Source organism: Micropterus salmoides, unplaced genomic scaffold (genome assembly GCF_014851395.1).
Source record: "Micropterus salmoides isolate LMB-PRFRI ecotype aquatic unplaced genomic scaffold, ASM1485139v1 Ms_hic_scaffold_9, whole genome shotgun sequence".
Taxonomy (NCBI): Eukaryota; Metazoa; Chordata; class Actinopteri; order Centrarchiformes; family Centrarchidae; genus Micropterus; species Micropterus salmoides.
In genome coordinates, this window is record NW_024044681.1 from 21209993 (window position 1) to 21233873 (window position 23881).

Genomic DNA, 23881 nt, shown 5'->3' on the forward strand with positions numbered 1-23881 from the left:
CACACAGGCCTCACTCGCTGAGTCAAACCTTCGCTTACACAAGTTTGTGTCGAACTGTCCAGCTGTAACGGAGGCCTTCTCACCTGAAGATTGTACCCCGGTAACCAAGGACCTAGACCTGGGCGGAGAAACCGCACAGACACAGCGGAGCTTAGGTCTACTCTGGGAGATCACAACTGACACCTTCACCTTCTCCACATCAACCGCAAACAAACCCTTCACCCGCCGCGGAGTCCTCTCCACGGTCAACAGTGTTTTCGACCCCCTGGGTTTGTTGGCACCCGTCACGATCCAGGGAAGAGCCCTCCTCAGAGAACTTACCTCTGAACTGTCCGACTGGGATACACCCCTCCCAGAAGACAAACTATGCAGATGGGAAGCTTGGAGACATTCGCTCAGAGACCTAAAACAACTGCATGTACCGCGTACGTACACAAAAACCTCCAACCAGAGTTGTGTGTGTTTTCTGATGCATCAACTAAGGCAATTGGTGCTGTGGCGTACGTGAGAGCAGTTCAGCAAGATGGGAAAGTTGACGTGGGATTTATTATGGGCAAGACAAAGCTAGCACCCCAGTCCAAGCCTACAATCCCAAGGCTGGAACTGTGCGCCGCAGTCTTAGCTGTAGAGATGGCAGATCTCATACAGGAAGAGCTAGACCTGAAGTTAGATGCGACAAAGTTCTATACGGACAGCAAAGTAGTGCTAGGCTACATTTGTAACGAGGCAAAACGGTTCTATGTGTATGTTCACAATAGAGTGCAACGCATTCGACAGTCCTCAAAGCCTGAACAATGGAACTACGTACGTACAGAGGAAAATCCTGCCGACCATGCGTCAAGATCCTTACCTGCATCCCATCTGGCGCAGACCTCTTGGTTCACGGGACCCTCCTTCCTGTATCAGCCTCCAGCAGAAAAAATGCAAGTTAGTGGGACATTTGAGCTAGTTGAACCTGGAAGGGACCCGGAAATCCGACCCCAAGTTCAGACCTGTGCTACATACCTGGAAGAATCTATGCTTACCCCAGACCGCTTCCAACGGTTCTCCACCTTCAACTCCTTAGTAAGAGGAGTAGCATACCTCATCCACATGGCAAGATCCTGCAAGCACTCAAATAAAAACAGCAAATGCAAAGGCTGGCACAGATGTAATTCACCTCGTACTCCAGACGAAATGGCCCAGGCAAGAAATGTTATCCTCAAAGCAACACAAATGGCAGCCTTTGCGAAGGAACTGTCCGCCCTCCGAGCCAACAAAGCAATACCCAAAAATAGCCCCATGCAGAAACTCAGCCCATTCTTGGAAGACAACCTCATTTGTGTTGGGGGCCGATTAAAGCACTCAGAACTCCCTGCTGCCGAAAAGAACCCAATAATCCTTCCCAAAGGTAGCCACATCTCCTTACTGCTCACCCAACATCACCACGAGCAAGTAAAACACCAAGGCAGACACCTGACAGAAGGCGCGATTAGGGCAGCAGGATTGTGGATTTTGGGAGGCAAAACATTAATCAGTTCAGTACTCCACAAATGTGTAACCTGTCGCAGGCTGCGCGGAAAGCTGGAAGAACAATTCATGGCTGACCTGCCACCTGAACGCCTTAAAACCTGCCCTCCCTTTACATATGTGGGGATCGATGTATTTGGTCCCTGGTCCATCTCTACCAGACGCACCAGAGGAGGACAGGCAGAGAGCAAGCGGTGGGCCATCATGTTCAGCTGTATGAGTTCAAGAGCAGTGCATATCGAGGTAATTGAGGCTATGGACACATCTAGCTGCATAAATGCCCTCAGACGCTTCTTCGCACTCAGAGGCCCTGCGAAACAGCTCCTATCTAATTGTGGCACCAACTTTATTGGAGCGCGCAAGGAGCTTGGGATGGACAAAAGGCTGCAGAAGTTCCTCAGTGAGCAAGGATGCATCTGGGAATTCAACCCGCCACATGCCTCCCATATGGGAGGCTCTTGGGAGCGCATGATTGGTGTCGCTAGAAGAATCCTTGATTCAATGTTTCTCCAACATAACACTCGCCTAACCCACGAAGTTCTTTGCACACTGATGGCTGAGGTCACGGCCATCATGAACGCACGTCCACTCCTACCTGTCTCTGCTGACCCGGAAAACCCTTTCATACTCTCACCGTCAATGCTTCTTACGCAGAAGACTGGAGCTCCACCCCCTCCAGGAGAGTTCTCAGACAAGGACCTTTACACAAAGCAATGGAGACAGGTTCAGGCTCTTGCAAACCAGTTCTTGACCCGCTGGAACCGTGAATACTTACCTTCCCTGCAACACAGACAAAAGTGGACAGTACCTCGAAGAAACCTTGAAGTTGGAGACCTAGTTCTACTCAGAGACAAGCAGACTGTCCGCAACTGCTGGTCTATGGCCAGGATCACTGCCACCTTCCCTGGAAACGATGGCCACGTAAGAAAGGTCGAGGTGAAAACAGCTGACCAGGGTAATGTGAAAACCTTTCTTAGGCCAGTTGCAGAAATTGTTCTACTTCTGCCCAAAGACTGATCTAGAGACTAATGTATTGGACTAACATAAATTCTTAGTGACCTCACACAGGTCAGGCGGGGAGTGTGGTGCCTTTAGGGCTTTCTTAATTTTTTTATGAATTATTTCGTTGGTTTTTATTTTTAGTTGGAAATGAGGTACATAACTACTCAGTTCAAAATAAATAATCTGTAAATTAGTATTATTTTCGTTCACACCATGACGTCACTTCCTGTTTAGTGACTTCCTGTTTATCTCCACATGCGGAAAAGAAAGCAGACATGTATGCTCTGAGACTAATCTGCTTGCATCCACTCTGGAACATCATAGAGGCAATGCGGTAAGTTAATTCATTTGACAATAGACATGTTAAAGTTCATATATTAGCAGGGATTTGTTAAAAAATTATGTTTGATAAGTTAATTTAAAAAAACATTTTTGTTTTTACCCTAATGTGCAAGCTAACAGCCATGCTATATGCATGATGTATGTTCATATTTACAACTATGTACAATTTAGTTTAGTTAAGAACATTGAATATGTTTGTACTGCCTTTATTTACAGTTTTCACCACACAGACAGCATGTATGAAGAAGTGTCTCAGTAAAGGATCAATCTTACTACAAATCTCTCTTCATTGGCTACGGTTTAACTGAGTGTTTAGTCGGTGTTTTACACACACTGCACAAGAACATTACAATGGTATCTCTTTTACCGTAAATGGAGAAAGAATCCCATTGCTGATCGAACAACCCACTGGTGTTATTGCTCTGTAGCTGGTCATTAACTCCCACTGACTGTTCATCCACACTTTGTGGTGTCAACGCCAACACTGCATGCTGCTTCACACTCACAATTCCAGACTCCCTTCTTACTTGGGTCAGTTTGTTACTGCTCCATGCCAACATGCTTGCCGCAGCATCTCAATCTCGTGTACTCGCTGTCCCTGCTGTGCTTGCTGTTCCTTTCCTCTCCTTTCCACACTTCCTCTTCCACCTTTTACAGCCTGTGGGTCCATCTTTTGACTATTGATTGGTGGAAAGTAGTTCAATCAAGCACACATCTCCAGAGGTGCAGTCACTCTAAAATCAGGTCAGTCTGGGGAAGTCATAAACCAGTCCATCATAATATAAGAAACTCACAGCAATAATAAAAACACTCCAAACACATCTAATAAAATCAAACAAAAAATCTGCATAAACACCAAAAAAGTATAAAAGCATCACACTTCCAACCTATTACAAGGCAGCCTGCGAAGGGAAGAGGGATAAGTACTCAAACTTGGCAGCTGAGTGCAGAGAAGCTGGATGGAGGGCAGCCACCTTTCCTGTTGAGGTTGGATGCAGAGGCTTTGTGGGATCATCCACCCTGCGCTTCCTGAAGACCACGGGCATCAAGGTGACAAAGTTGAGGAAGGCCATGAGGGAGCTGGCTGAGGAAGCAGAGAAGGGGAGTTTCTGGCTTTGGTTGAGGGGGAAAGATAAGGTGTGGGGTAGGCAAGGGTCTTAAGCATACTAGGGTCAGTTGGAAGGGGCGGCAGGGAGATGTCCCTGCCATCGCTCCACCATCCCAAGATGTTCCGAGAATAATGGAGCGGAGCAATAATGAAGGATGGCTCCCTGCTGATAACCGTGTAGCTGGCCTGATGGCACCGTCAGAGGTGCGACAGGCATTTTTGCCATGCAAGTTTTCCTGTGTTGATATATATTTATGCCTCCTCTGAGTTTCATACGACCAAGCGGAAGTATCCAAATCACTGAATGATTAAACAGAGGATGGTCCTGATTTTTTTATCTAGTCACAAGAGGTCATCGAGATAATTCTCATCAGAATCAGAGTCAGGTTTATTTGCCAGGTATGTATATACATACGAGGAATTTAACTCAGGATTGTACAGTGCTTACGATGTGCTTACTCATACATTAATACAATAATAAAATAATTAAATCAGACACATCAGGCTACAGTATAGAGAACACATACTATAAACAAAAACAATATAGACAGATTGAGACAATAGTGCAATGAGCAGAGTTCAAAGAATGCAGGAGTAAATTCTTATCATTATTATTGCGGTTGGTGCGGTTATTATCTAATAACTCTGAGAAAGTTCCAGGTTCGATAAAGAGAGGAGGAATAGTGTGAGCAGTTGAAAGTCCAATACTTAAGACAGCACTTTGGGTGAACAAAGTTGACTGTTTCACTGCCATTTGATCAGGCTAGAACAAAGTTAATTTAGGCTGAGTGCCACTTTTCTGCCTGACTTTGTGGCCACAGCACCATTATGTCCCTATCATGACCTATTTTAATATGTTTTATTTTATTCTGATGAGATGTACAGTATCCCAGCCTGTAGAAGGAGTAGTGAGATGATCAAACTCATTAAATCACAATTCAAAACAATAATTAGACGTTTGTATTTAGTGCATAAAAAGTATAGTATAATCAAAATGAGGAACATAACTGCTCTCAGTGGATCAAATTAATATCATTAAAAGACTTAGACTTTCTCAGTATCAGTAGGAAGCTTTATCTCTGGAGATCCAAGAGGAAAGTATATCTTCCACTGTCCAACACTCAGATATGCAGCCATCTGCTGTTGGAGTCAGCATCACAAAGAGTTAGTGTTGATCCAGGTAAGCTTCATTTACAGACTTTCAGCACAGTTACGTACTGTATGTCTGAACTTATTGAGAATGCATTTTAAATACTATTGTGTTTGACTGTTATGATTATAATGGCATTAATATGATGCATATGCAACCTTTAAAGCCCATGTGTACTGTGAAATTACTTCCATCTTTGTCAGACTGGACTTTACAGAAAGGCCGTCCTCCAGCACGCAGCCTGTGGAGTTCAGCTATGTCTTATCTCAGGACTGTTTTAAACGACTCTGTCATCATTCATCCTCCAGGTTTTTATATCATCGGATTTGAGACATTTCCCTTCATCAGTGTGTACTTCATCTTTCTAGCATTTGTTTATGTGGTGACATTGCTGTTCAATAGTTTGGTGATCTATGTCATAACCTTTAATCATTGTTTACACACTCCAAAGTGTTTGGCTATTGTGAACCTCGCTGTAATTGATATCATCCTTAACTCATGCCTTATTCCCAGCATGATAAAGGTATTTCTCTTTAAAGACAATTTTATTCCATTCAACTTATGTTTGGTACAAATGTTTGTTTACTATGCTTTCGGGACTTTGGAGTCATATGCACTGGCTATACTTGCCTATGACCGGTTGATTGCAATATGTTTCCCTCTGCGTCACAACTCAATTAACACACTGCGGAGCATGTCTTGTATTGTTGGCCTGAGTTGGTGTTTTGGTTTGGGAATCATTACGTTTTCAACAAGTATAATGACTCGACTGTCTTTCTGCAATTCTGTCAGAGTGTTCAGCTATTTCTGTGACTACGCACCTGTGTTTAGACTCGCCTGCAATGATTACACCTTGCAGTGGGCTGTTGCTTCATTGCTTACTTTCTTGCTCCTAGCAGTACCAGTTACCTTTATTGTTGTGTCCTATGTCAGCATCCTAGTGACTGTGTTCAGGATGAAAACTTTAGACAGTCGGGTGAAAGCTCTGGCCACTTGTGTTGAGCATATCATCCTTGTTGCTGTATATTACATTCCAATTATGACCATTTTTACTATTGGGTTTTATCTGCGTCTCATTGACCCAGACCAGCGTGTGCTGAGTCTGTCGATGGCCTCGTGCATCCCACCCTGCCTCAATCCTATTGTATATTCACTGAAAACCAAAGAGATCAAAATCAGAGCCCTGGCACTGGTCAGAAAAAATACAATCAGCACAGACCAAAGTAAAATAAAACCTTAGAGAGTTGTTTAAATGAAAAAATCACTTACACACAATATTGCTGTTGCAAACTTGTGCCTTTCTATGGTTTCAGTAAATTCCAAAAACTTTTTAATAAATGGCACGACTATAAAAAGGGCTTAGACCAAACCTAAAATATAAAGTAATTATTACCTTAGAGCTTTTAGCATTTTGAATATTTCTTAAATTAAGTGTCTGCGCTTTTAAGGCTTGCATACCATAATGTAATTCTCTTTTACTTGTTTTAAACTGCCACATCAACCATATTCGTAATCTGGAAATTATCTTAGCAGTTATTTTATTTAATTTCACTTCATTTTATAAGTTTCTATGTGTCCTTGTTTGAAAGAGCTGCAAGTTTTTCAAAACAAAGCCAAGAATTGCTTTTCAGACATTTGATTACATAACTTTTGTTCTGCATGTCCCAATGTAGATGGTTTGAGCAGACAAACATAACCATAGAACTATGTGACATGTTTCTAATTATTTTATGTACTTTGATGATCTAGTGTGGAAAAAATGAGGGGCATCTTGTGATGAAATGCATTACAACAATTCATTTTCCAAATTTAAGGCAAACATGAGGAAATGGTCATTTGCAATATTTCTTCAATTTGATGTGTTCAATATTGATGCAGTTTAGTTATGTAAACTTAAGGTTAAGTTTAGTAATTTTGTTTGAGTAATAATGAAACAACTTGTATTTACTTTTGTTGGACAAATTAAAAATATGTAATTTGAAAAGAAAGCCTACTGAATCTTTACTGACTCTTTTCTGAACTTCTGTTTTCATCTTCCTGGTTGAGTAATATACAATAATTAAGGTACAAGGTAAAAGGTTGATTTATTTGTCACAAAACAGGTTGTAGAGTGAAAATGAGTTTGTAACTCCCTTCTGCTACGTAGAACCTACCCCAACAAACCTCAAACAGAGATGATCATTACTCACATGATAGGGTGGTTATTGGAGCAATTCACCACTGGAGGTTTTCTGGTTCTGACAATCCACTGTATTTGTTACCTTGAAGCATAATCAAATTTGCAACATATGATCTCGTATTAAATAGATGTACTTCAATTCACAAGGATATTTTCACAACATGCCAACAGGAAGGGGAAAAAAAGACTAACATGTTTACAGTATGTACTTGAGAATAGTGTGACATAATGTGCTACATTAGATAACTGTCACATCTTGTAAAAATGGATATACTTAATGATATCTTCTCTATCACATTCTCTTATAAACTATTAAATTAAGATGACGAATAACAATACATCACACTGTCTTTTACGCTGTCCATATTGGAGGACGGAGACTTGAGAATAGTAATATGTTGAGGGCCTGCCCTCTAGTGGGTTTATGTGTACAGTGCAAGCTGTACCATGAATGTCTGATGAACAGTTTTTTACAACTGCTTACACACAAAATCTTTACATGTCACACGATTTTTGAAACCTCTCACTCAAAGAGCAAAACCTCACCTCAAATCTCCAAAACCATAAGCTATTTCTCAGTCTTTAACTCAGTTTTTCATTGCATAAAACACTTTTTTAAAACACTAAACACAATTCTCTACCTAAGACACAAAAATCTAACAGGAAGTTACTTGCTTTCCTTTCAAAGCACAACCAATCAAAATGCAACAGTTCTTCACCAGGCCACACACCCACTCCTCACATGTGCAATAACTGCTCAACTGATCACTAACCAATCACTGTTTAGTATTCAGTAGACTTATAGATAGGTCAAAGATCAGATTACCTGTTTTCAGGGTGCAAATTATACAGTGACATAAAGAAAACCCAGTACAGCACAGGTACGTGCATCAGTGAACTAAAATCTTACAATGCTTACAATATCCTCACTTATTTAACTAATGTCATCAGTCTGTAGATGATAAATCAAATTTATTACACCAGTTGATGGGTGTCCCATACCACACAACAACTTTTGTAATCAGAGGTCACCATGTATTCTAGAGCAAAATACAACACACAACAGCAGACCATCAAAATGCTAAAACATAGACCCACACAATGTGAACCAGAACCAAAGATATAAAGATCATAAAATACAGTCTGCATTATCATCTGTAATCATCTCATTATCAAATCTAATTCCTAATTCTTATCATTCCAAGTTGTAAGTGTCAACTTCCTCTTTTACTCATTTTGACTGTGAATGCTATGTAATCTGGGTTCAATAAAGCAGTAGTCATACATCGTTGTGTAATTGGGAATTGTTGGATCTCTTCCCCGCTCTATATAAAAAAGTGCAATGAGATGACTTTGTTATGAATTGGCACTACACAAATAAAACTGAAACTGAATACAGTTGAAATAACAAATCTTGATATTAACATTTATCTGGGCAGGTAAAACCCCTGAATTCCGCACAATTAGATAAAATGTGGATATAGTGCTAATGGAATGATATTATGCTAATTTTAAGTAAAATGCTAATTTTAAGTGAGAAAAATGCTGATTATGAAACTCTGAAGTTTGGAAAGTTGGTTAATTTAAAAAAACAGACACTCACCTGAAAATATTAAGTTACAAAATTGAATCAGCCCGCTACAAAAAGGCCTCAGTTAAGCCATTTTGAGAACTTGGAGGCAGGGAGAGCTAGAGGCAGAGGAAGAGGAAGAAGACCGAGAGAGAGAGGAGGACATGGTTGAAGAGGCCATGCAAGGACAATTATTTCGGATGACATAAGAGCAACTTTGGTAGACCATGTCATAAACCATGGCCTGACTATTAGGGAAGCTGGGCAGAGTCCACCCTAATCTAAGCTGTTTCACAGTTTCATCCATGATAAGGACATTTCCACTGGAAAACAGGTCTGTCTTCAACTCTCTACTAGTATTCTAGTAGACTGTATCTATAGTATTTACAGTACTGTTCCATATCACCTTACCGTATCACATGTTGCAGGGTGGCTAATGCTCCTTTTCCAACAAAAGTGGTAGTTTTGTGAAACATACCGTGATAACGTGTTGAGATGTTTCAGTACTATGCATGGTAAATACAGTAAAGTACAGTACAGTACTGTAAAAAAGAAGCAAATAAGAACAATTTGTGGTTTCATTTTTCTACAGAATGGCTAGAAGACCTACTGGGGGTGGACGCCAACACCTGTTCACCCAACAGCAAGAACTTGCCATAGTGAACCTAGTCAGAGCAAACCAGCTACAGCAACAAATACTTGCAGACAGGCAAGTATTCAACCACATAAATCAAGTAAGCATTACCACTATCAGATGCATCTTGGTAAAGCACAGCATGACCATGAAGCAATTGTACAGGGTCGCATTTGAGAGAACAGTGTCAGGGTGAAAAAACTTTGACAGAATATGTACAGGTAAGTGTTACAGTCCTTTACATTTACAATCCAGAATGGGTGTAGTCCAGTAACAGATGAATATGTACCACTGGATCAGTACCACATAGATACATTCAGAAAGCTACACAGGTACCTGTGTGGTGGGGTGGGTCAGTTCTGTATGTGTAGTAGTGTAGGTGTGTGCTTTGAGTAAAGCCATCCACAATATGTATTTTTTTGTTACAGAGAATCTTGGACATGGATGGCGCTGCCCAGCCGCATGAATGTATTTACATTGACGAGGCTGGATTCAACCTTAGCAAAAACAGACGACAGGGACATAATATAATCCGCCAAAGTGCAATTGTGCACGTCCTGGAGCAGCACATTGTTTTTTTATGCCTCTTCTGCAGGCAATGGAACAGGCCTGCGGAGACACTGAGTTAAGGTCAATCCAGGGATGGATTCGGCACACAAGGGGATGTTTTCCCTGACGCTTAGTGAGAGGAGACATTGCTTGTATGTTGATGAGATCCTATGGCCAGACCCCAACAGACGGCAGGATTCATAAGCCCACTTTCGCACAATTGTGTTTTTCTGTGTTTACAGTAGTGTATTGTTTGTTTTATTTTTGCTTTAACTGAATTTACTGTACTGTAAAATATACTACTGTAATGTAATGATTTTGGTTGTTGTGAAAACATTCCCTCTGTGGAACTAGAATAAAAACAGTGAAAACAAAAGACTGCGGTGTTTTATATAAAGTAGACTAGTGTGTTCCTGCTGATCTGAAAGTGTATTCATATGATGCAAGTGGGTCATCATTTTGTCATCAGAGTGACATTTTGACAAAGGATTGTTAGGTTTTGATAGCAGAGTTTCAATTTGACATAGATGTGAATGGTTTATATCCCAGTGTCGTGTCTTATTTCCTTGTGTGCAGAGTTTTGACACAATGAGGCAAGTTTTGCAAAACGTGTTCAAGCAACAGGCAAAAACTGTAACTTAGAGTGTGGTGGACTGGACTAGAGCTGCCGCTGCCAGTGATGTAGACAAGACGTTCAATTAACGTAAAGGTTAGGAAATGGTATGGTCCATTTTAGGGGCGTCTGAAATTGTATTTCAAGATTCTTGAGTATAAGGTGTGAATACGGGAAATATATTTTACAGTTTTTTCCAACTGTTTACACACGTTTTCAAAACTATGTCTCCCTTTTTCAAAACTCACACACAATTCTCCCAACTGCTCACACAAAATGCAAAATGCCTCATATGTCCTTCAAAATGAAACACTGCATTCAAAATGCCATAAGCACATCCCAAAATGAAACATTGGCATCAGATGGCAAACACTTTTTTCAAAATCGCAAATTATTGGATATACCATCTACTCACTGTTGTTCTAAATCTAAAGCTCATTTGTCTTTCACAGGCATATGTGTACATTTCCATACAATGTTAGTGAGAGTAGAGTGAAACTAATCTGCTAAGATGTGCTGAAAAGTAAACTGTAAACACCACATGCAATGTTGAAACAGCAAATACTTATTTGGAAAAATAGTTATTTTTATAGTTGTAACAACAGCACAGTGTTGTATACAGTAGCATCCAAGAAATGAAACCCATAAACATATGTAAACCAAAAGTCTAATTTTTACTTTTATTGCCAAAAATTAATACTTATTTTACAATACTGTACTGCTGAAATAACCAATATACTGCTGCAACCTGTTCTAATTTCTGAAGGTTCAAATTAAGGACGCCACAGCTATGCCACATTATGGACTCTCAGTTCAGATTCTCTCATGGTCAACCTGTGGTCACATGATCAGTAAGTGTGGCCCTGATCTCATCAGTGATGGCTCTCCTTCCTTCTCTTCTTTGCCCTCGTCCTCTTCCTCCTCCTCTTCTACCAACTCTTCCTCCTTGAACTTTTCCTCTCTGTCCATTGTTGGCATCCATTGTTCAATACAAGTCATTTGACCTTTGACCTATGTATAGGTCTACTGTATACTAAAACAGTGATTGGTTAATGATCAGTTAAGCAGTTTGCACATGCAAGGAGTGGCTGTGAGACCTGGTAAATAAGTGTAGCATTTTCATTGGTTGTGTTTGGAAAAGGAAAGCAGGTCACTTCCTGTTAGATTTCTGTGTCTTCTCTGTGAGAATTGTGTGTAGTGTTTTGAAAAAAGTGTTTTATGCAATTGAAAACTAAGTGAAAGGCTGAGAAATAGCTAATGGTTTTGGAGATTTGAGATGAGGTTTCACTCTTTGAGTGAGAGGTTTCAAAAATTGTGTGAAATGTAAAGATTTTGTGTGTATATATAGTATATATAGCGTTAGTATACAGTAGACCTATAACTTGAGTCACTTTATAGTGGTGTCCATAATTTAAGCCTTGACAAATTAGACCAGGTATGCAACTATATAATGTTTTTTTCAGCAGGACAGTTTTGTAAAATAAGTATTGATTATTGGCAATAAAAGTTACTGTTTAAGACGTTCAACTAACGTAAAGGCGATGGTATGGTCCATTTTAAGGGTGTCTGAAATCATAAGAATCTTGAATATAAGGCATGAATACGGGAAATATATTGTAATATCTACAAATACAAGTAGGGAAGACCACCTGAACTGTTGTTTTTGCCTCTTTTGGCGGGGTCCAAGCCTTACTTAGGGGGGTCAGGCCCCCCCGATCCCTACTGTAATTCGAACCATGTACATATATACATACTCGCTTGCACATACATACATACTGTCATTTGTAAGTATGTAAGGATGCGCGAGGTGAGTATTTATGTATGCGCAAGGTTAAGTATGTATGTATGTATGTGCGAGGTTAAGTATATATGTATGCGCAAGGTGAGTATGTACATATGTACATATGCGCAAAGTGAATATGTATGTATGCGCGAGATTAGTATGTATACATGCGCAAGGTTAAGTATGTATATGTGCAAATTGAATATGTATATATGTGCGAGTTGAGTATGAATAGGCCTATGTTCGAGGGGGGAGGGTGGAATCCATAGTACAGTTAAGGCTCTTGCCTTTGGTGAGGGAGACTGTGGATTGATTGCTACTCACTGCATCTGTATTCTTTTAAATTGGGGGGGGGGATAAAAGTGACTGCAATATCACTAAATGTACATGGAAGTTGATAAGTAGGTGAAATCAAATATCCTACTTGATCAAGCCAAATTGCACAATTTGCTGGCAAGTGTTCTGTGTGGTGCACAGGTACTGTCCTGTGTATCACCGGTATTATGTCAAAGTTTTGATTAAAAAAAAAAGACACACAAACAGTAATGTTAGTTACTGAATAGGGGCAGGTGACCTAATGCCGATGTATCACGTCGACTAAATCGAGTAAATGTAAACGTTATCATGTAACGGGCATGGTTTACTTTAACCTCAAGCTGATAAAAGTATGTCTGTAACAGTGCAATGGGAGTTTACCCGAGTTTCTAGCAGTCTGTCTATAGCCGCTGTCACACTGCTTTTTTTGGAGGGGAGATTATTGTATTATAAACAGAGCCTGAACATGTCTGTGTGAAAAGCTACAGTCTGCATGCCAGTGTTTCACACGTTGATTGTAGGATGTCTGTATGAAAGCGGTTGTGCTTTGGATTATGCTTGCTCATGAGTTCAAGCCTATGGCTGAAGCACACATACAAACACACACCGCTAGTGTCCGCTGAAAACTACAGATTGCCCCTTTAATTATTGTGACACAGCCCACAGTCACTATTAAATCATTACTCCTTTAATTTTCATCAGTCTCACAGTGTATGCAACCACAATCATCTTGTTGTTGATACAAGATACAGAAGTGGCAGGATATGCAATGCTGCAGCACTTTTAACACAAAGCATTAGTTATGTTAGGCTGGCTACATTTTACAGTATTCAATTACATGTTTGAATATATAGGCAGGGCACTAAGACATAGAGTTGCTAATAACAAAAAAGTGACATAGGCCATCCGGCCTCTGTTTTGGTTTATGTAATTCAAGCACCATCCACTAATCAAGTAAAGTACTAGTACCAACCACTAGATGGTGGAAGCCTTCCAGAATTGTAGACTCTTCCATGTGTCAGCTTCAGTCTGTGACTCTAGTTTACCTCTTCCCCTCAGTCTTTTCAAGACTATTTAAGTCATGTCAACTTTTCAGTTATTTTCATTATTTTACCAAACTTGAACTTTTTCCAGCCCTCTGCATGGATTTTAATGGACGTGAATGTAAGATAAATGTATAGTTTGGTTGCTCCCTTAAAAACACAATTCGCCTCCATAGAGTGATATTAGCAAAGACTTAACAACAGCTATAGGTAAGCTCAGAAGCTAAAGGTAAAATAATAAAAAACTGTTCAATGCAGGGAAATTAAAGTGCCATTTAAACTCAAACACAACTCACTGTTTTACATTCAGTTTGAAATTCAATTGCACACTTCTATCAAAACTGTAAACACTGCTCTATTTTGCTACATTATTTTGCCAATTGGCATTCCATATTGACACATTTGAGTTTTTAGTTCACATACCAATCAGAGCTTGAGCATTACACATAAATAGGCCACAGGTGAACACTAGCTTTGACTTAAAATGGAGGCTTTAGAGGGGTGAAAATAAGAGGAGGAAGAGGAGGACATGAGGGAGGAGGTGAAGAAAGACAAGGAGGATGAGGAAGAGGATGAGGAGATGAAGAAGTAAGAGGAGGAGAGGGCAGGATCAAATAGGACCAGGAAGAGGAAAAGGAGTCAAGTCAGAGTGACTGTGGTTTACCATGTTGTCAACCGTGGGATGAGCTTGAGGGAGGCTGGGCAACAGATTCAACCAAATCTGAACGGCTATACTGTTGCTGGTATCATCAGATCGACTGCTCCACCCATAGACTGTCATCGTGACGTCACCCGTTGGTTTGTGGACTGCGGTTGTTTTGTAACCAGCGGCATCGAAGGTGACCGTATTTGGACGAGGCGGTTGAGCTAACGGCCGTGTGTTCAGCTAGCTAGATAGCTTGCTTAGCTAGGTGCATCTTTAATCACGTTAACTGTCTTTTTAACAGGGCTGACAATTTTGTGTAGCGAACAACAGTCTTAAAACTAAATTTACTCACCAGAGAAAGTAAACAGCTCCTCATAAGCTTTTTAAATGGCATTGGTTGATTCAATTTACACAGTGCAGAGGGTACAAGTAAAAGAGGTAATTATACAGGTGAGAAGTAGGGCCATTTTACCATTACTTCTAATGGAGCCAGACTTCTTTTTGCAACCAGAAGAGTGCTGGCCGTTTAATAGAATGCAGGTTTCAGGGACTTCAGATCGCTGACCAGAAGCTTCCTGCTTGGTTCCACCAGATAGGTTAGAAAAGGCAAAAGCCACAAGTGTTTTTTATTTATACTTTAAGTTCGTAGTTGCTGCTTTGTGTGCTTATTCAAAGACATTTGTGTGTACTGTATTGATGCGAAAACACAACTTTTAAGAGTTTGAAGAGTTTTGCAAAGATAGTTTGCTTTTGCAAGAGATGTATAATGTTTTGCTTTTTTGGTGAGAGAAGGTTCTGTGGTTAGTGTGCAGAGTTTTACAAAAATAGCCTATAGTTTAAAAAAATGTAATCCAAGTAATCAGAAAAAAACTGTAAGCACAGCAGTAGGGGAGACTGGGAAAGGTTGTAACAAGTCCAGTTTCTCCAGTTAGGAATCCTGATCCCCGCGAGGAGGGCCCTGGAAGCCACCATGCCTAGAGTAGAGTGCGCCCTTATGGCTATAGGTGAAGGTAACCCACGCACCTGATAGGCCAGGGAAAGGGATCCAGTTGCTGATGGTGTGTTTGGAAGCGGGGAGCCCAGCCTTGGGGGACCCGAAACACACCAGCAACTGGTCTGCTTTCAGAGTGTAAATACTGAACGGACTGGAGACTTCATCTGCTCTGCCCGGTCAGAGCAGACAAGTCCACGTCTATGGGGCCGAACTCTTCGCACAATAACTCCACCACCTCGGGGTGGAGTCTCCATTCCCGGGGCCTCAGCCCCTGTCTCGACAGCAGGTCTGCTCCTTGATTCTGGGTCCCAGGGATGTACATCGCTCTGAGGGACAGCAGTCTCTGCTGGGACCACAGGAGGATCCGATGCGCCAGCTTGCATAATGGGCGCGAGCGCAGACCCCCCTGGTGATTCAAATAGGCCACCACCGCTGTGTTGTTGGTCTTTACAAGGACGTGGTGACCGCGGAGAGCGGGCAGAAAACTCCTCAGAGCTCTGAAAACCGCCAACATTTCTAGGCAATTTATGTGCCAAGAGAAATGATGCTCCTCCCAGGAGCCTCTCGCGAAGCAGCCGTCCATGACCCGTGAGTGAGGCGTCTGTCGAAATAATTGTCCGGCGACATGATGCTCCCAACACGGGCCCTTGGGACAGGAACCAAGGTTTCCTCCATGCTGACAGGGAACGAAGGCACCTGCTCGTAATCCGTATCAGACGGAACGGATTTCCCCTCGGGGAGAATCCCTTGGATTTTAACCACCACTGCAGGGCTCTCATGTGCAGCAGGAGACTTTTTCAGGACAATTTTTACATATTGTAAATATTGTCTGTAGTACGTTTTATTTCTGTCTGGCTTTTATACACATAGTAAACATTTTGCTTGAAAGAAGACCTGTTGACCTGTTGTAATGCTTATTTTTTATTTGCACACATCCCCATAAAGCTTGATGTGTAGTAGGAAGTGAATTTACAGTCCTGTTTTATCTCAGTCCCTCAAACATTAGGTGAAAGTAGAATCACAGACAACACTTGTACTCAAAAAAGATTGTTCAAAATGTCTCTTTAGGCAATTATTATGCATTATCTACAATTTTATTCATATATGTCACTACTTTTGTGACCCCAAGACTTTGGTAAACCCAAGCACCAAAATAATTCATCCACATGAGTAATGGTATGTTTCCATAAGAGATTTGAAGAATTTCAAAAATCTGACTTTCTGATTTTTCAACTTTAGAGCCACATTATCTCTCTCTCTTTCTTTACACAATGCTCTTGGACAAGTGGTGGGCTCATTATAAAGAGGGACGACAAGCAAGACAAACAAGCAAAACCACCCACATTAATATTCAGTTGGTGCACATTTTGTTAAATACTACTATGTCACTACTATGACTGACAGTAACTGAGATACAAACACACACACATACACAGAAAGACACACCAATTATGTAAAAAATAATTTAAGTGTTGAACAAAAAGCTTTCAATATCATGTTTTTATTATATTTCTTGTTACATAATGTTACATTTCACCCTAACGTATGTTACAACTAACATAACATTTTACTCCCTGTGTTTGAGACTAAACCATACATTTTCTGTCTGTGTTGCAGAGATCACAGTTACACCATTTAACAGTAGACACATGTTTGTATCACATTTTGAACGCACTGGCTTAAAGAGCTCCTGAGATATCAAGAGACATGTCAAAAATGTTACAACCATCCCTGGTCTCCCCTAGTAATAATTTAATAATAATAATCTTTATTTATAGAGCACTTTTCAAAAACAAGTTACAAAGTGCTTTAACAAGTGCAAAGACAATGAAACAGAAAACAAAGAACCGATGAAAGCAAGAAAACACTTAAGAGACTAAAATACACGTTAAAAGTAAATAAAAATACATATAAATACAGTGGGGGAAAAAAGTATTTGACCCCTTGCTGATTTTGCAGGTTTGCCCACTTACAAAGAATGCAACAATCTACAATTTTAATCATATGTACATTCTAACAGTGAAAGACAGAATCCCAAAGAAAATTCCAGAAAATCACATCATATGAATTTATAAAAATTGATAACCATCTGATGAGGAAAAACAAGTATATGACCCCCTGGACAAACAGCAAGTATTCTGGCTCCTACAAGCCAGTTAGTCTTTCTTTAAGACACAGCCCCAATCCCAACCAATTATCTACATCAAATACACCTGCCTCACCTCGTTACCTGTATAAAAGACACCTGTCAACACCCAAACAACCAGCATCCAACATCACCACCATGGGCAAGACCAAAGAGCTTTCTACGGACATCAGGGACAAGATTGTTGATCTGCACAAGGCTGGGATGGGCTACAAGAGAATCGGAAAGCAACTTGGAGAGAAAAGATCAACTGTCGGTGCAGTTATCAGGAAATGGAAGAAGCACCACACCACCGCCAACCTCCCTCGGTCTGGGCCTCCACACAAGATCTCGCCTCGTGGGGTGTCCCTGATCATGCGAACGGTGAGGAATCATCCCAAAACCACAAGGGGGGAACTGATGAATCAACTGAAGGCAGCTGGGACCACAGTTACAAAAGAAATGGTTGGTAACACACTACGCTGTCATGGATTGAAATCCTGCAGCGCACGCAAGGTCCCCCTGCTCAAGAAGAAACATGTACAGGCCCGCATGAAGTTCGCCATTCACCACCTGGACGACTCAGAAGAGGCCTGGAAGAAGGTGATGTGGTCAGATGAGACCAAAATAGAACTTTTTGGCCTCAACTCAACTCGTCGTGTTTGGAGGGCAAAGAACACCGAGTACAACCCAAAGAACACCATCCCCACCGTCAAGCATGGTGGTGGCAACATCATGCCTTGGGGGTGCTTTTCAGCCAAGGGGACGGGACAACTCCATCGTATTGAGGGGAGGATGGACGGGGCCATGTATCGTGGAATTCTGGACCAACATCTCCTTCCCTCAGTGAGAGAGCTGAAGATGGGTCGAGGATGGGTGTTTCAGCATGACAACGACCCTAAGCACACCGCCAAAGCAACAAAAGAGTGGCTGAAGAAGAAGCACATCAAGGTTCTGGAGTGGCCTAGCCAGTCTCCAGACCTGAATCCAATTGAAAATCTTTGGAGGGAGCTTAAAATTCGAGTTGCCAGGCGACAACCTCGGAACCTGAATGATTTGGAGGCTGTCTGCAGGGAGGAGTGGGCCAACATCCCTGCCGAAATGTGCACAAACCTTGTCACCAACTATAAAAACCGTTTGACATCTGTGCTGGCCAATAATGGCTTTTCTACAAAATATTGACATGCTGTTTGTCCAGGGGGTCAAATACTTGTTTTTCCTCATCAGATGGTTATCAATTTTTAGAAATTCATATGATGTGATTTTCTGGGATTTTCTTTGGGATTCTGTCTTTCACTGTTAGAATGTACATATGATTAAAATTGTAGATTGTTGCATTCTTTGTAAGTGGACAAACCTGCAAAATCAGCAAGGGGTCAAATACTTTTTTCCCCCACTGTAGAATAAAATAAAATCGGGAAAGGCTCTCCTATAAAACTATGTTTTAAGAAGGGAGTTCACTGACTCAGCTGCCCTGATTTCCTCGGGCAGAAAATATAATTAGGCTGTAGCCTAAAACAGTAGTGTGCTGTTTACAAATAAGCCTGCAGTAATGTCAGTAGTTCAAGTGGGCTACTAAGCAACAACTTAGCTTTGGTTTCAGTGCATTTCCAACTTTTTAACCGGCCTGAATATTAACTGTAGTCTATCAATACCAAACTGGTAGCAGAGTTAGAAAACAAAATATTCATATGTTTCCATTTAAGCGGTTGGTCACTGTAGTTACTGTTATAGGTGAAGCTCTTGGAAATTCATTGGTCATTGTGTCACACCTGTTCTTTAAGACAATGCCAATAAAGTTTTTCAGAACAGAGTTGCACATGGTGTAATTTATGTGTGGGAGGACCTGCATGTAGTACCTGTTAGGAAGAAGTTAAAACATTTGTGCTAATTTAAAAGCAATGTTTCAAAATGACAATAATAGAGTCTTCACTGTTGTGGAAATAGTATATTTCCCGGTCCAGAACTGAACAAATAAATGGATTACAACAAACTGTTGTCTTTTGGTATTTATTAAAAGAAGAAAGAAACACAGAAGTGCAAAGAGGATTCAGCTGGGTCAGACATCTACCACCTGGGGCAGTATCAGACCTGAGCAGAGGACAAACAACTTTTTATTAAAGCAGGGAGACCCCTGCTCCCTCACACAGTGGCCTTGAAAACTCCACTTCCAATCGAATGGAGAGGCATAAGACATAACAATTTCACAGATGTTCATAAACACACACACAAAGCCTGACGTATCGTGGACAGTATAATGTTCGAGAAGGTGAAGATAAGTGCACTATGTTTGGTGCAGTATAATTATCAGCACAAATATAAGACAAATCAATTTTTTGCTTCCACATTCGCCTTTTTGGATGAGGTTGCGTTGCAAATGCTATTTCTTTTGCAAAGTTTCTTGATAGAGTTCAGCATTTCTTCTGTCTTTAAAGAGTATATAATGGGATTAAGCAAAGCTGGTAAGGTGTGTGTCAAAGTGGAGTTTATGATCCTGGCATTAGGATGGATGTAGGAGGTCAATACAGCTATGTTGGTGCTCAAGATTGGGAGGAAGAAAATAGCCACAAGAATCAAATGAGAAGTACAAGTTTTCAATGCTTTGACTCGTTTTTCTCCTGATGCAATCCTGCTCAGTGCTATGGAAATGCAAACATATGTCAATGCTATCAATACAAGAGGAACACAAAGAATTGTAATTAAAACAACATATGCTAATATGTAATTTAAAGACGTGTCATTACACGCCAGACGATATACTGGTCCATGATCACAATAAAAGCTCTCTACCACCAAAGATCTGCAGAAGGAGAGACGATTAATAAGCCCAACCATGAATGCTATTACACTTAGGAAAAAAACCCACGCAAACAGCAGCATTGCAGCAATAGCTGGTTTTGTCACAATGCTATGGTACTTTAAAGGGAAGCAAATTGCTATAAATCTGTCATATGACATTGTGACAAGTGTCCATGACTGCACACCTGTAAAGAACAAAACAAAGAACATATAACTTAAGCAAGCCTCATAGACAATGTATCTCCTGTCAAACAAAAATGTGTCTAAGAGTTTTGGGATGAGAGCAGTGCTCCCACACAAATCTGTCAAAGCCAGATTAAACACAATCATGTATTTAGGAGTATGAAGAGTCTTGACCAGGTAAATAACTGAGAGAAGGAGCCCATTCCCAATAACTGTCAGGATATAGACAAAACACAGGAACACATAGAAATACTTTACATGAGAGATGTTGGACAACCCACTGAGATAGAATTGTGCGGGGCGAATAAATGTGTCATTGAATACGGTAGCAGCTTTCTCTTCTGGGCCCATTATGAATATCTGTTCCTCTAAATGTAAAAAGACAAAATAACAGAATACATAATAAAAAAGGTCACACAGTTGCTCGATAGGAATTGTTGTAACCAAACTCACCTCCAACAACATCAGGTGTGTAGTGCACTAAAGTAGGTTGTACTGTGAGAGATCTGTCATTTATAGGTTACCCCTTTCATTGAGGGCCAGTAGAAATGCAGGTGGCTGAATCACATGGTCATGAATTAGATATTGTTAATGTCAATGTGTGATTGTCTCATGGTTTATGTCATCAGTGTGCTGATGTAATTGACGCAGTTAACTACTTTCCCTCACCAGGATACTGAATTATCCATTTATGGCACAACACATGACTCAAATGTAGAAAAAAAGACACCAAACAGCAGAAACTGTTGTGATGGAAATTCATGTGAGTGAGTCAATTCTGATTGAAGAAAAAGGTTTAAGGACACTCAGGATGTCTTACATAGCATTGGTTATTGAAGCCCTCTCAACTATTGTCACCAGGATACTGAATTATCTGTTTATGGCAAAATCCATGACTTAAATGTAGAAACAGAAAACAGTGATACCAAACAGCTTAAATTATACAGCATAATTACAGCATCAAACACTTCAGTGACATTTTACCTATAATCAGTGCTTGAAGTGGAAAAAATATGTGGCCTGGGCAATATTGCCAAAAATGTTATCACAATAAAACATGTAATATCATTCGATATTGATAATTATCACGATAAACGTCAAATCATTATTTCGTTTTAAGACTGATTTTTGCTCCTGAGTGAAAGTTGAAGATACCAGACAAGTAATTGTGATTTTAAACTATTCGTAATGGTTAAGAACATGACAAACACTTGCCAAACAGTGGATAACTTACCACTTACCATTAGTATAATATTAATTCCATTTGGTCCTTGTGCAAGAAAAATTATCTACATGGTGGTCAGTCTATGATTAGTTAAGTACAAACTTGTCAATAATCATTCATGCAGAACGAGTTCAACATCTTAAAGGTTAGGTGTAGTCAAGCGGGAACCTCCACATCTCAAAATTGAGGCCGCCCGGAAATAACTTAAACCTGCATTCTATCTAACGACCAGCAGGGGGCGACTCCTCTGGTTGCAAAAAGAAGTCTGGTTCCATTAGATATAATTGGTAAACTGGCCCTACTTCTCAGCTGATTTATTACCTTGGTAAACACTTTCATAATGACTTTATGGTCTCAGTCTTTAGTTTCAAGTCTTCTTTAATGCAACATGATGTTCATTTAGTAAATTACGGCCCAATTTAGAGGAAAATAGACAATAAAGTGGCATATGCTTTAGGGCGGGACTACCATGTGATTGACAAGTTGTTACCATGGCTACCTGTTGTTGGAACCAGTATGTATATAAGTTATCTCATATTTACTCTCGCCAATGCAATCTGAAACAATATGGATATATATACATATATCAAGACGTGTACTAATGCAAGTGTGTAAGTCTGTCTGCAGAAATGTACTGACAGGAAGTCTACAGCGGATGGTGTGACTGAAGGAAATGACACACGGAGCAGACAACAACAACAAAATAACAGGAACCGAGTCCTGGCCCTGAGAGGCAACTGAGCTTAACGTACATAGTTCCTGGAACAGTACTGTACAATAATGTATGTCACGTTGAGTCGAGCCGTGCAAATTGTGTGTGTAGTTAGAGCATACAGTACCCGTTTTCCACAGCAGATGCCGCCAGATTACCCGTTTCAGACGGCTAGTCCATTTTAAGCCTGTTTTTAGCTAGCCAATATTATATGTGAATCAAGTTAACATATTCGTGGTGGTGCAGTGGTTAGCACTGTTGTCTCACAGCAAGAAGGTCGTGGTTGGAACCCCAGTTGCCCCGGCCTTTCTGTGTGGAGTTTGCCTGTTCTCCCGGCATCTGCGTGGGTTCTTTCTGGGTGCACTGGCTTCCTCCCACCATCCAAAGACATGCAGACTAGGTTGATTGGTGACCCTAAATTGTCCTTAGGTGCGAGTGGTTGTTTGTCTATGTGTGGATTGGTGACCTGTCCAGGGTGTACCCCACCTTTTGCCCGATGGCAGCTGGGATTGGCTCCAGACCCCAGCGACCCTATGTGCAGGGTAAGCAGTTGACGATGGATGGATGGATGAAATGAATAAGGTCAGCAACACACAATATAAACAGGAACAGACTATTCATTTATTTTAAAATACATTACCGTAATGCCATTTTATCCAAACTTGTGGAATCAGAATAACATACTTCAAAATGTGACTTTTCTGGGTGGGGTGGGTGTGGTATTTCATTTTAATTAAATATATTAGTGGTGTGTGTTGAATAACAGACTTCAAAACTTGTTTTTTTGGGTGGGGTGGGAGTGGTATTTATTTTAGTTAAATATATTAGTGGTGTGTGTATAAATGACAGAGTTCAAAGCGTTTTTTGTTTTGTTTTATTTGTAACTAACATACTAACACACACACATACACAGAAAGACACACTAATTATATAAAAAATCATTTGACCGAGTGACACAAGTGTTGAACAAAAAGCTTTCAATATCATGTTTTTCTTATTCCTTGTTACATAGTGTCACATTTCAACGTATGTTACAACTAACGTTACAAACTAACGTTTTACTCCTTGTGTGACTAAACCACACATTTTCTGTCCGTGTTGCAGAGATCACAGTTACACCATTTAACAGCAGACACATGTTTGTATCACATTTTGAACGCACTGGATTAAAGAGCACCTGAAAAATAGACAGACATGTCAAAAATGTTACAATCATCCCTGGTCTTCCCAAGTAATAATGTAATAATAATAATCTTTATTTAGAGAGCACTTTTCAAAAACAAGTAACAAAGTTCTTTAACAAGTGCAAAGACAATGAAACACAAAACAAAGACACAATAAAAGCAAGAAAACACATAAGAGACTAAAATACATGTTAAAAGTAAATATAAAATACATAT

General features: G+C 40.4%; 3 protein-coding genes across 3 annotated transcripts; 2 read left to right on the forward strand and 1 right to left on the reverse strand.

Moving 5' to 3' along the window:
• Positions 1 to 630: 630 nt before the first annotated feature.
• LOC119896143 lies at positions 631 to 2694 on the forward strand. The gene has a single exon (XM_038709634.1). It carries the CDS (start codon positions 631 to 633, stop codon positions 2524 to 2526), a length of 1896 nt encoding a protein of 631 aa, XP_038565562.1. The 3' UTR covers positions 2527 to 2694.
• A 2670-nt stretch (positions 2695 to 5364) lies between these two features.
• On the forward strand, positions 5365 to 6351 carry LOC119896144 (olfactory receptor 1M1-like). The gene has a single exon (XM_038709635.1). It carries the CDS (start codon positions 5368 to 5370, stop codon positions 6349 to 6351), a length of 984 nt encoding a protein of 327 aa, XP_038565563.1. The 5' UTR covers positions 5365 to 5367.
• A 13539-nt stretch (positions 6352 to 19890) lies between these two features.
• On the reverse strand, positions 19891 to 20895 carry LOC119896145 (olfactory receptor 1-like). The gene has a single exon (XM_038709636.1). It carries the CDS (start codon positions 20893 to 20895, stop codon positions 19891 to 19893), a length of 1005 nt encoding a protein of 334 aa, XP_038565564.1.
• Positions 20896 to 23881: the final 2986 nt, after the last annotated feature.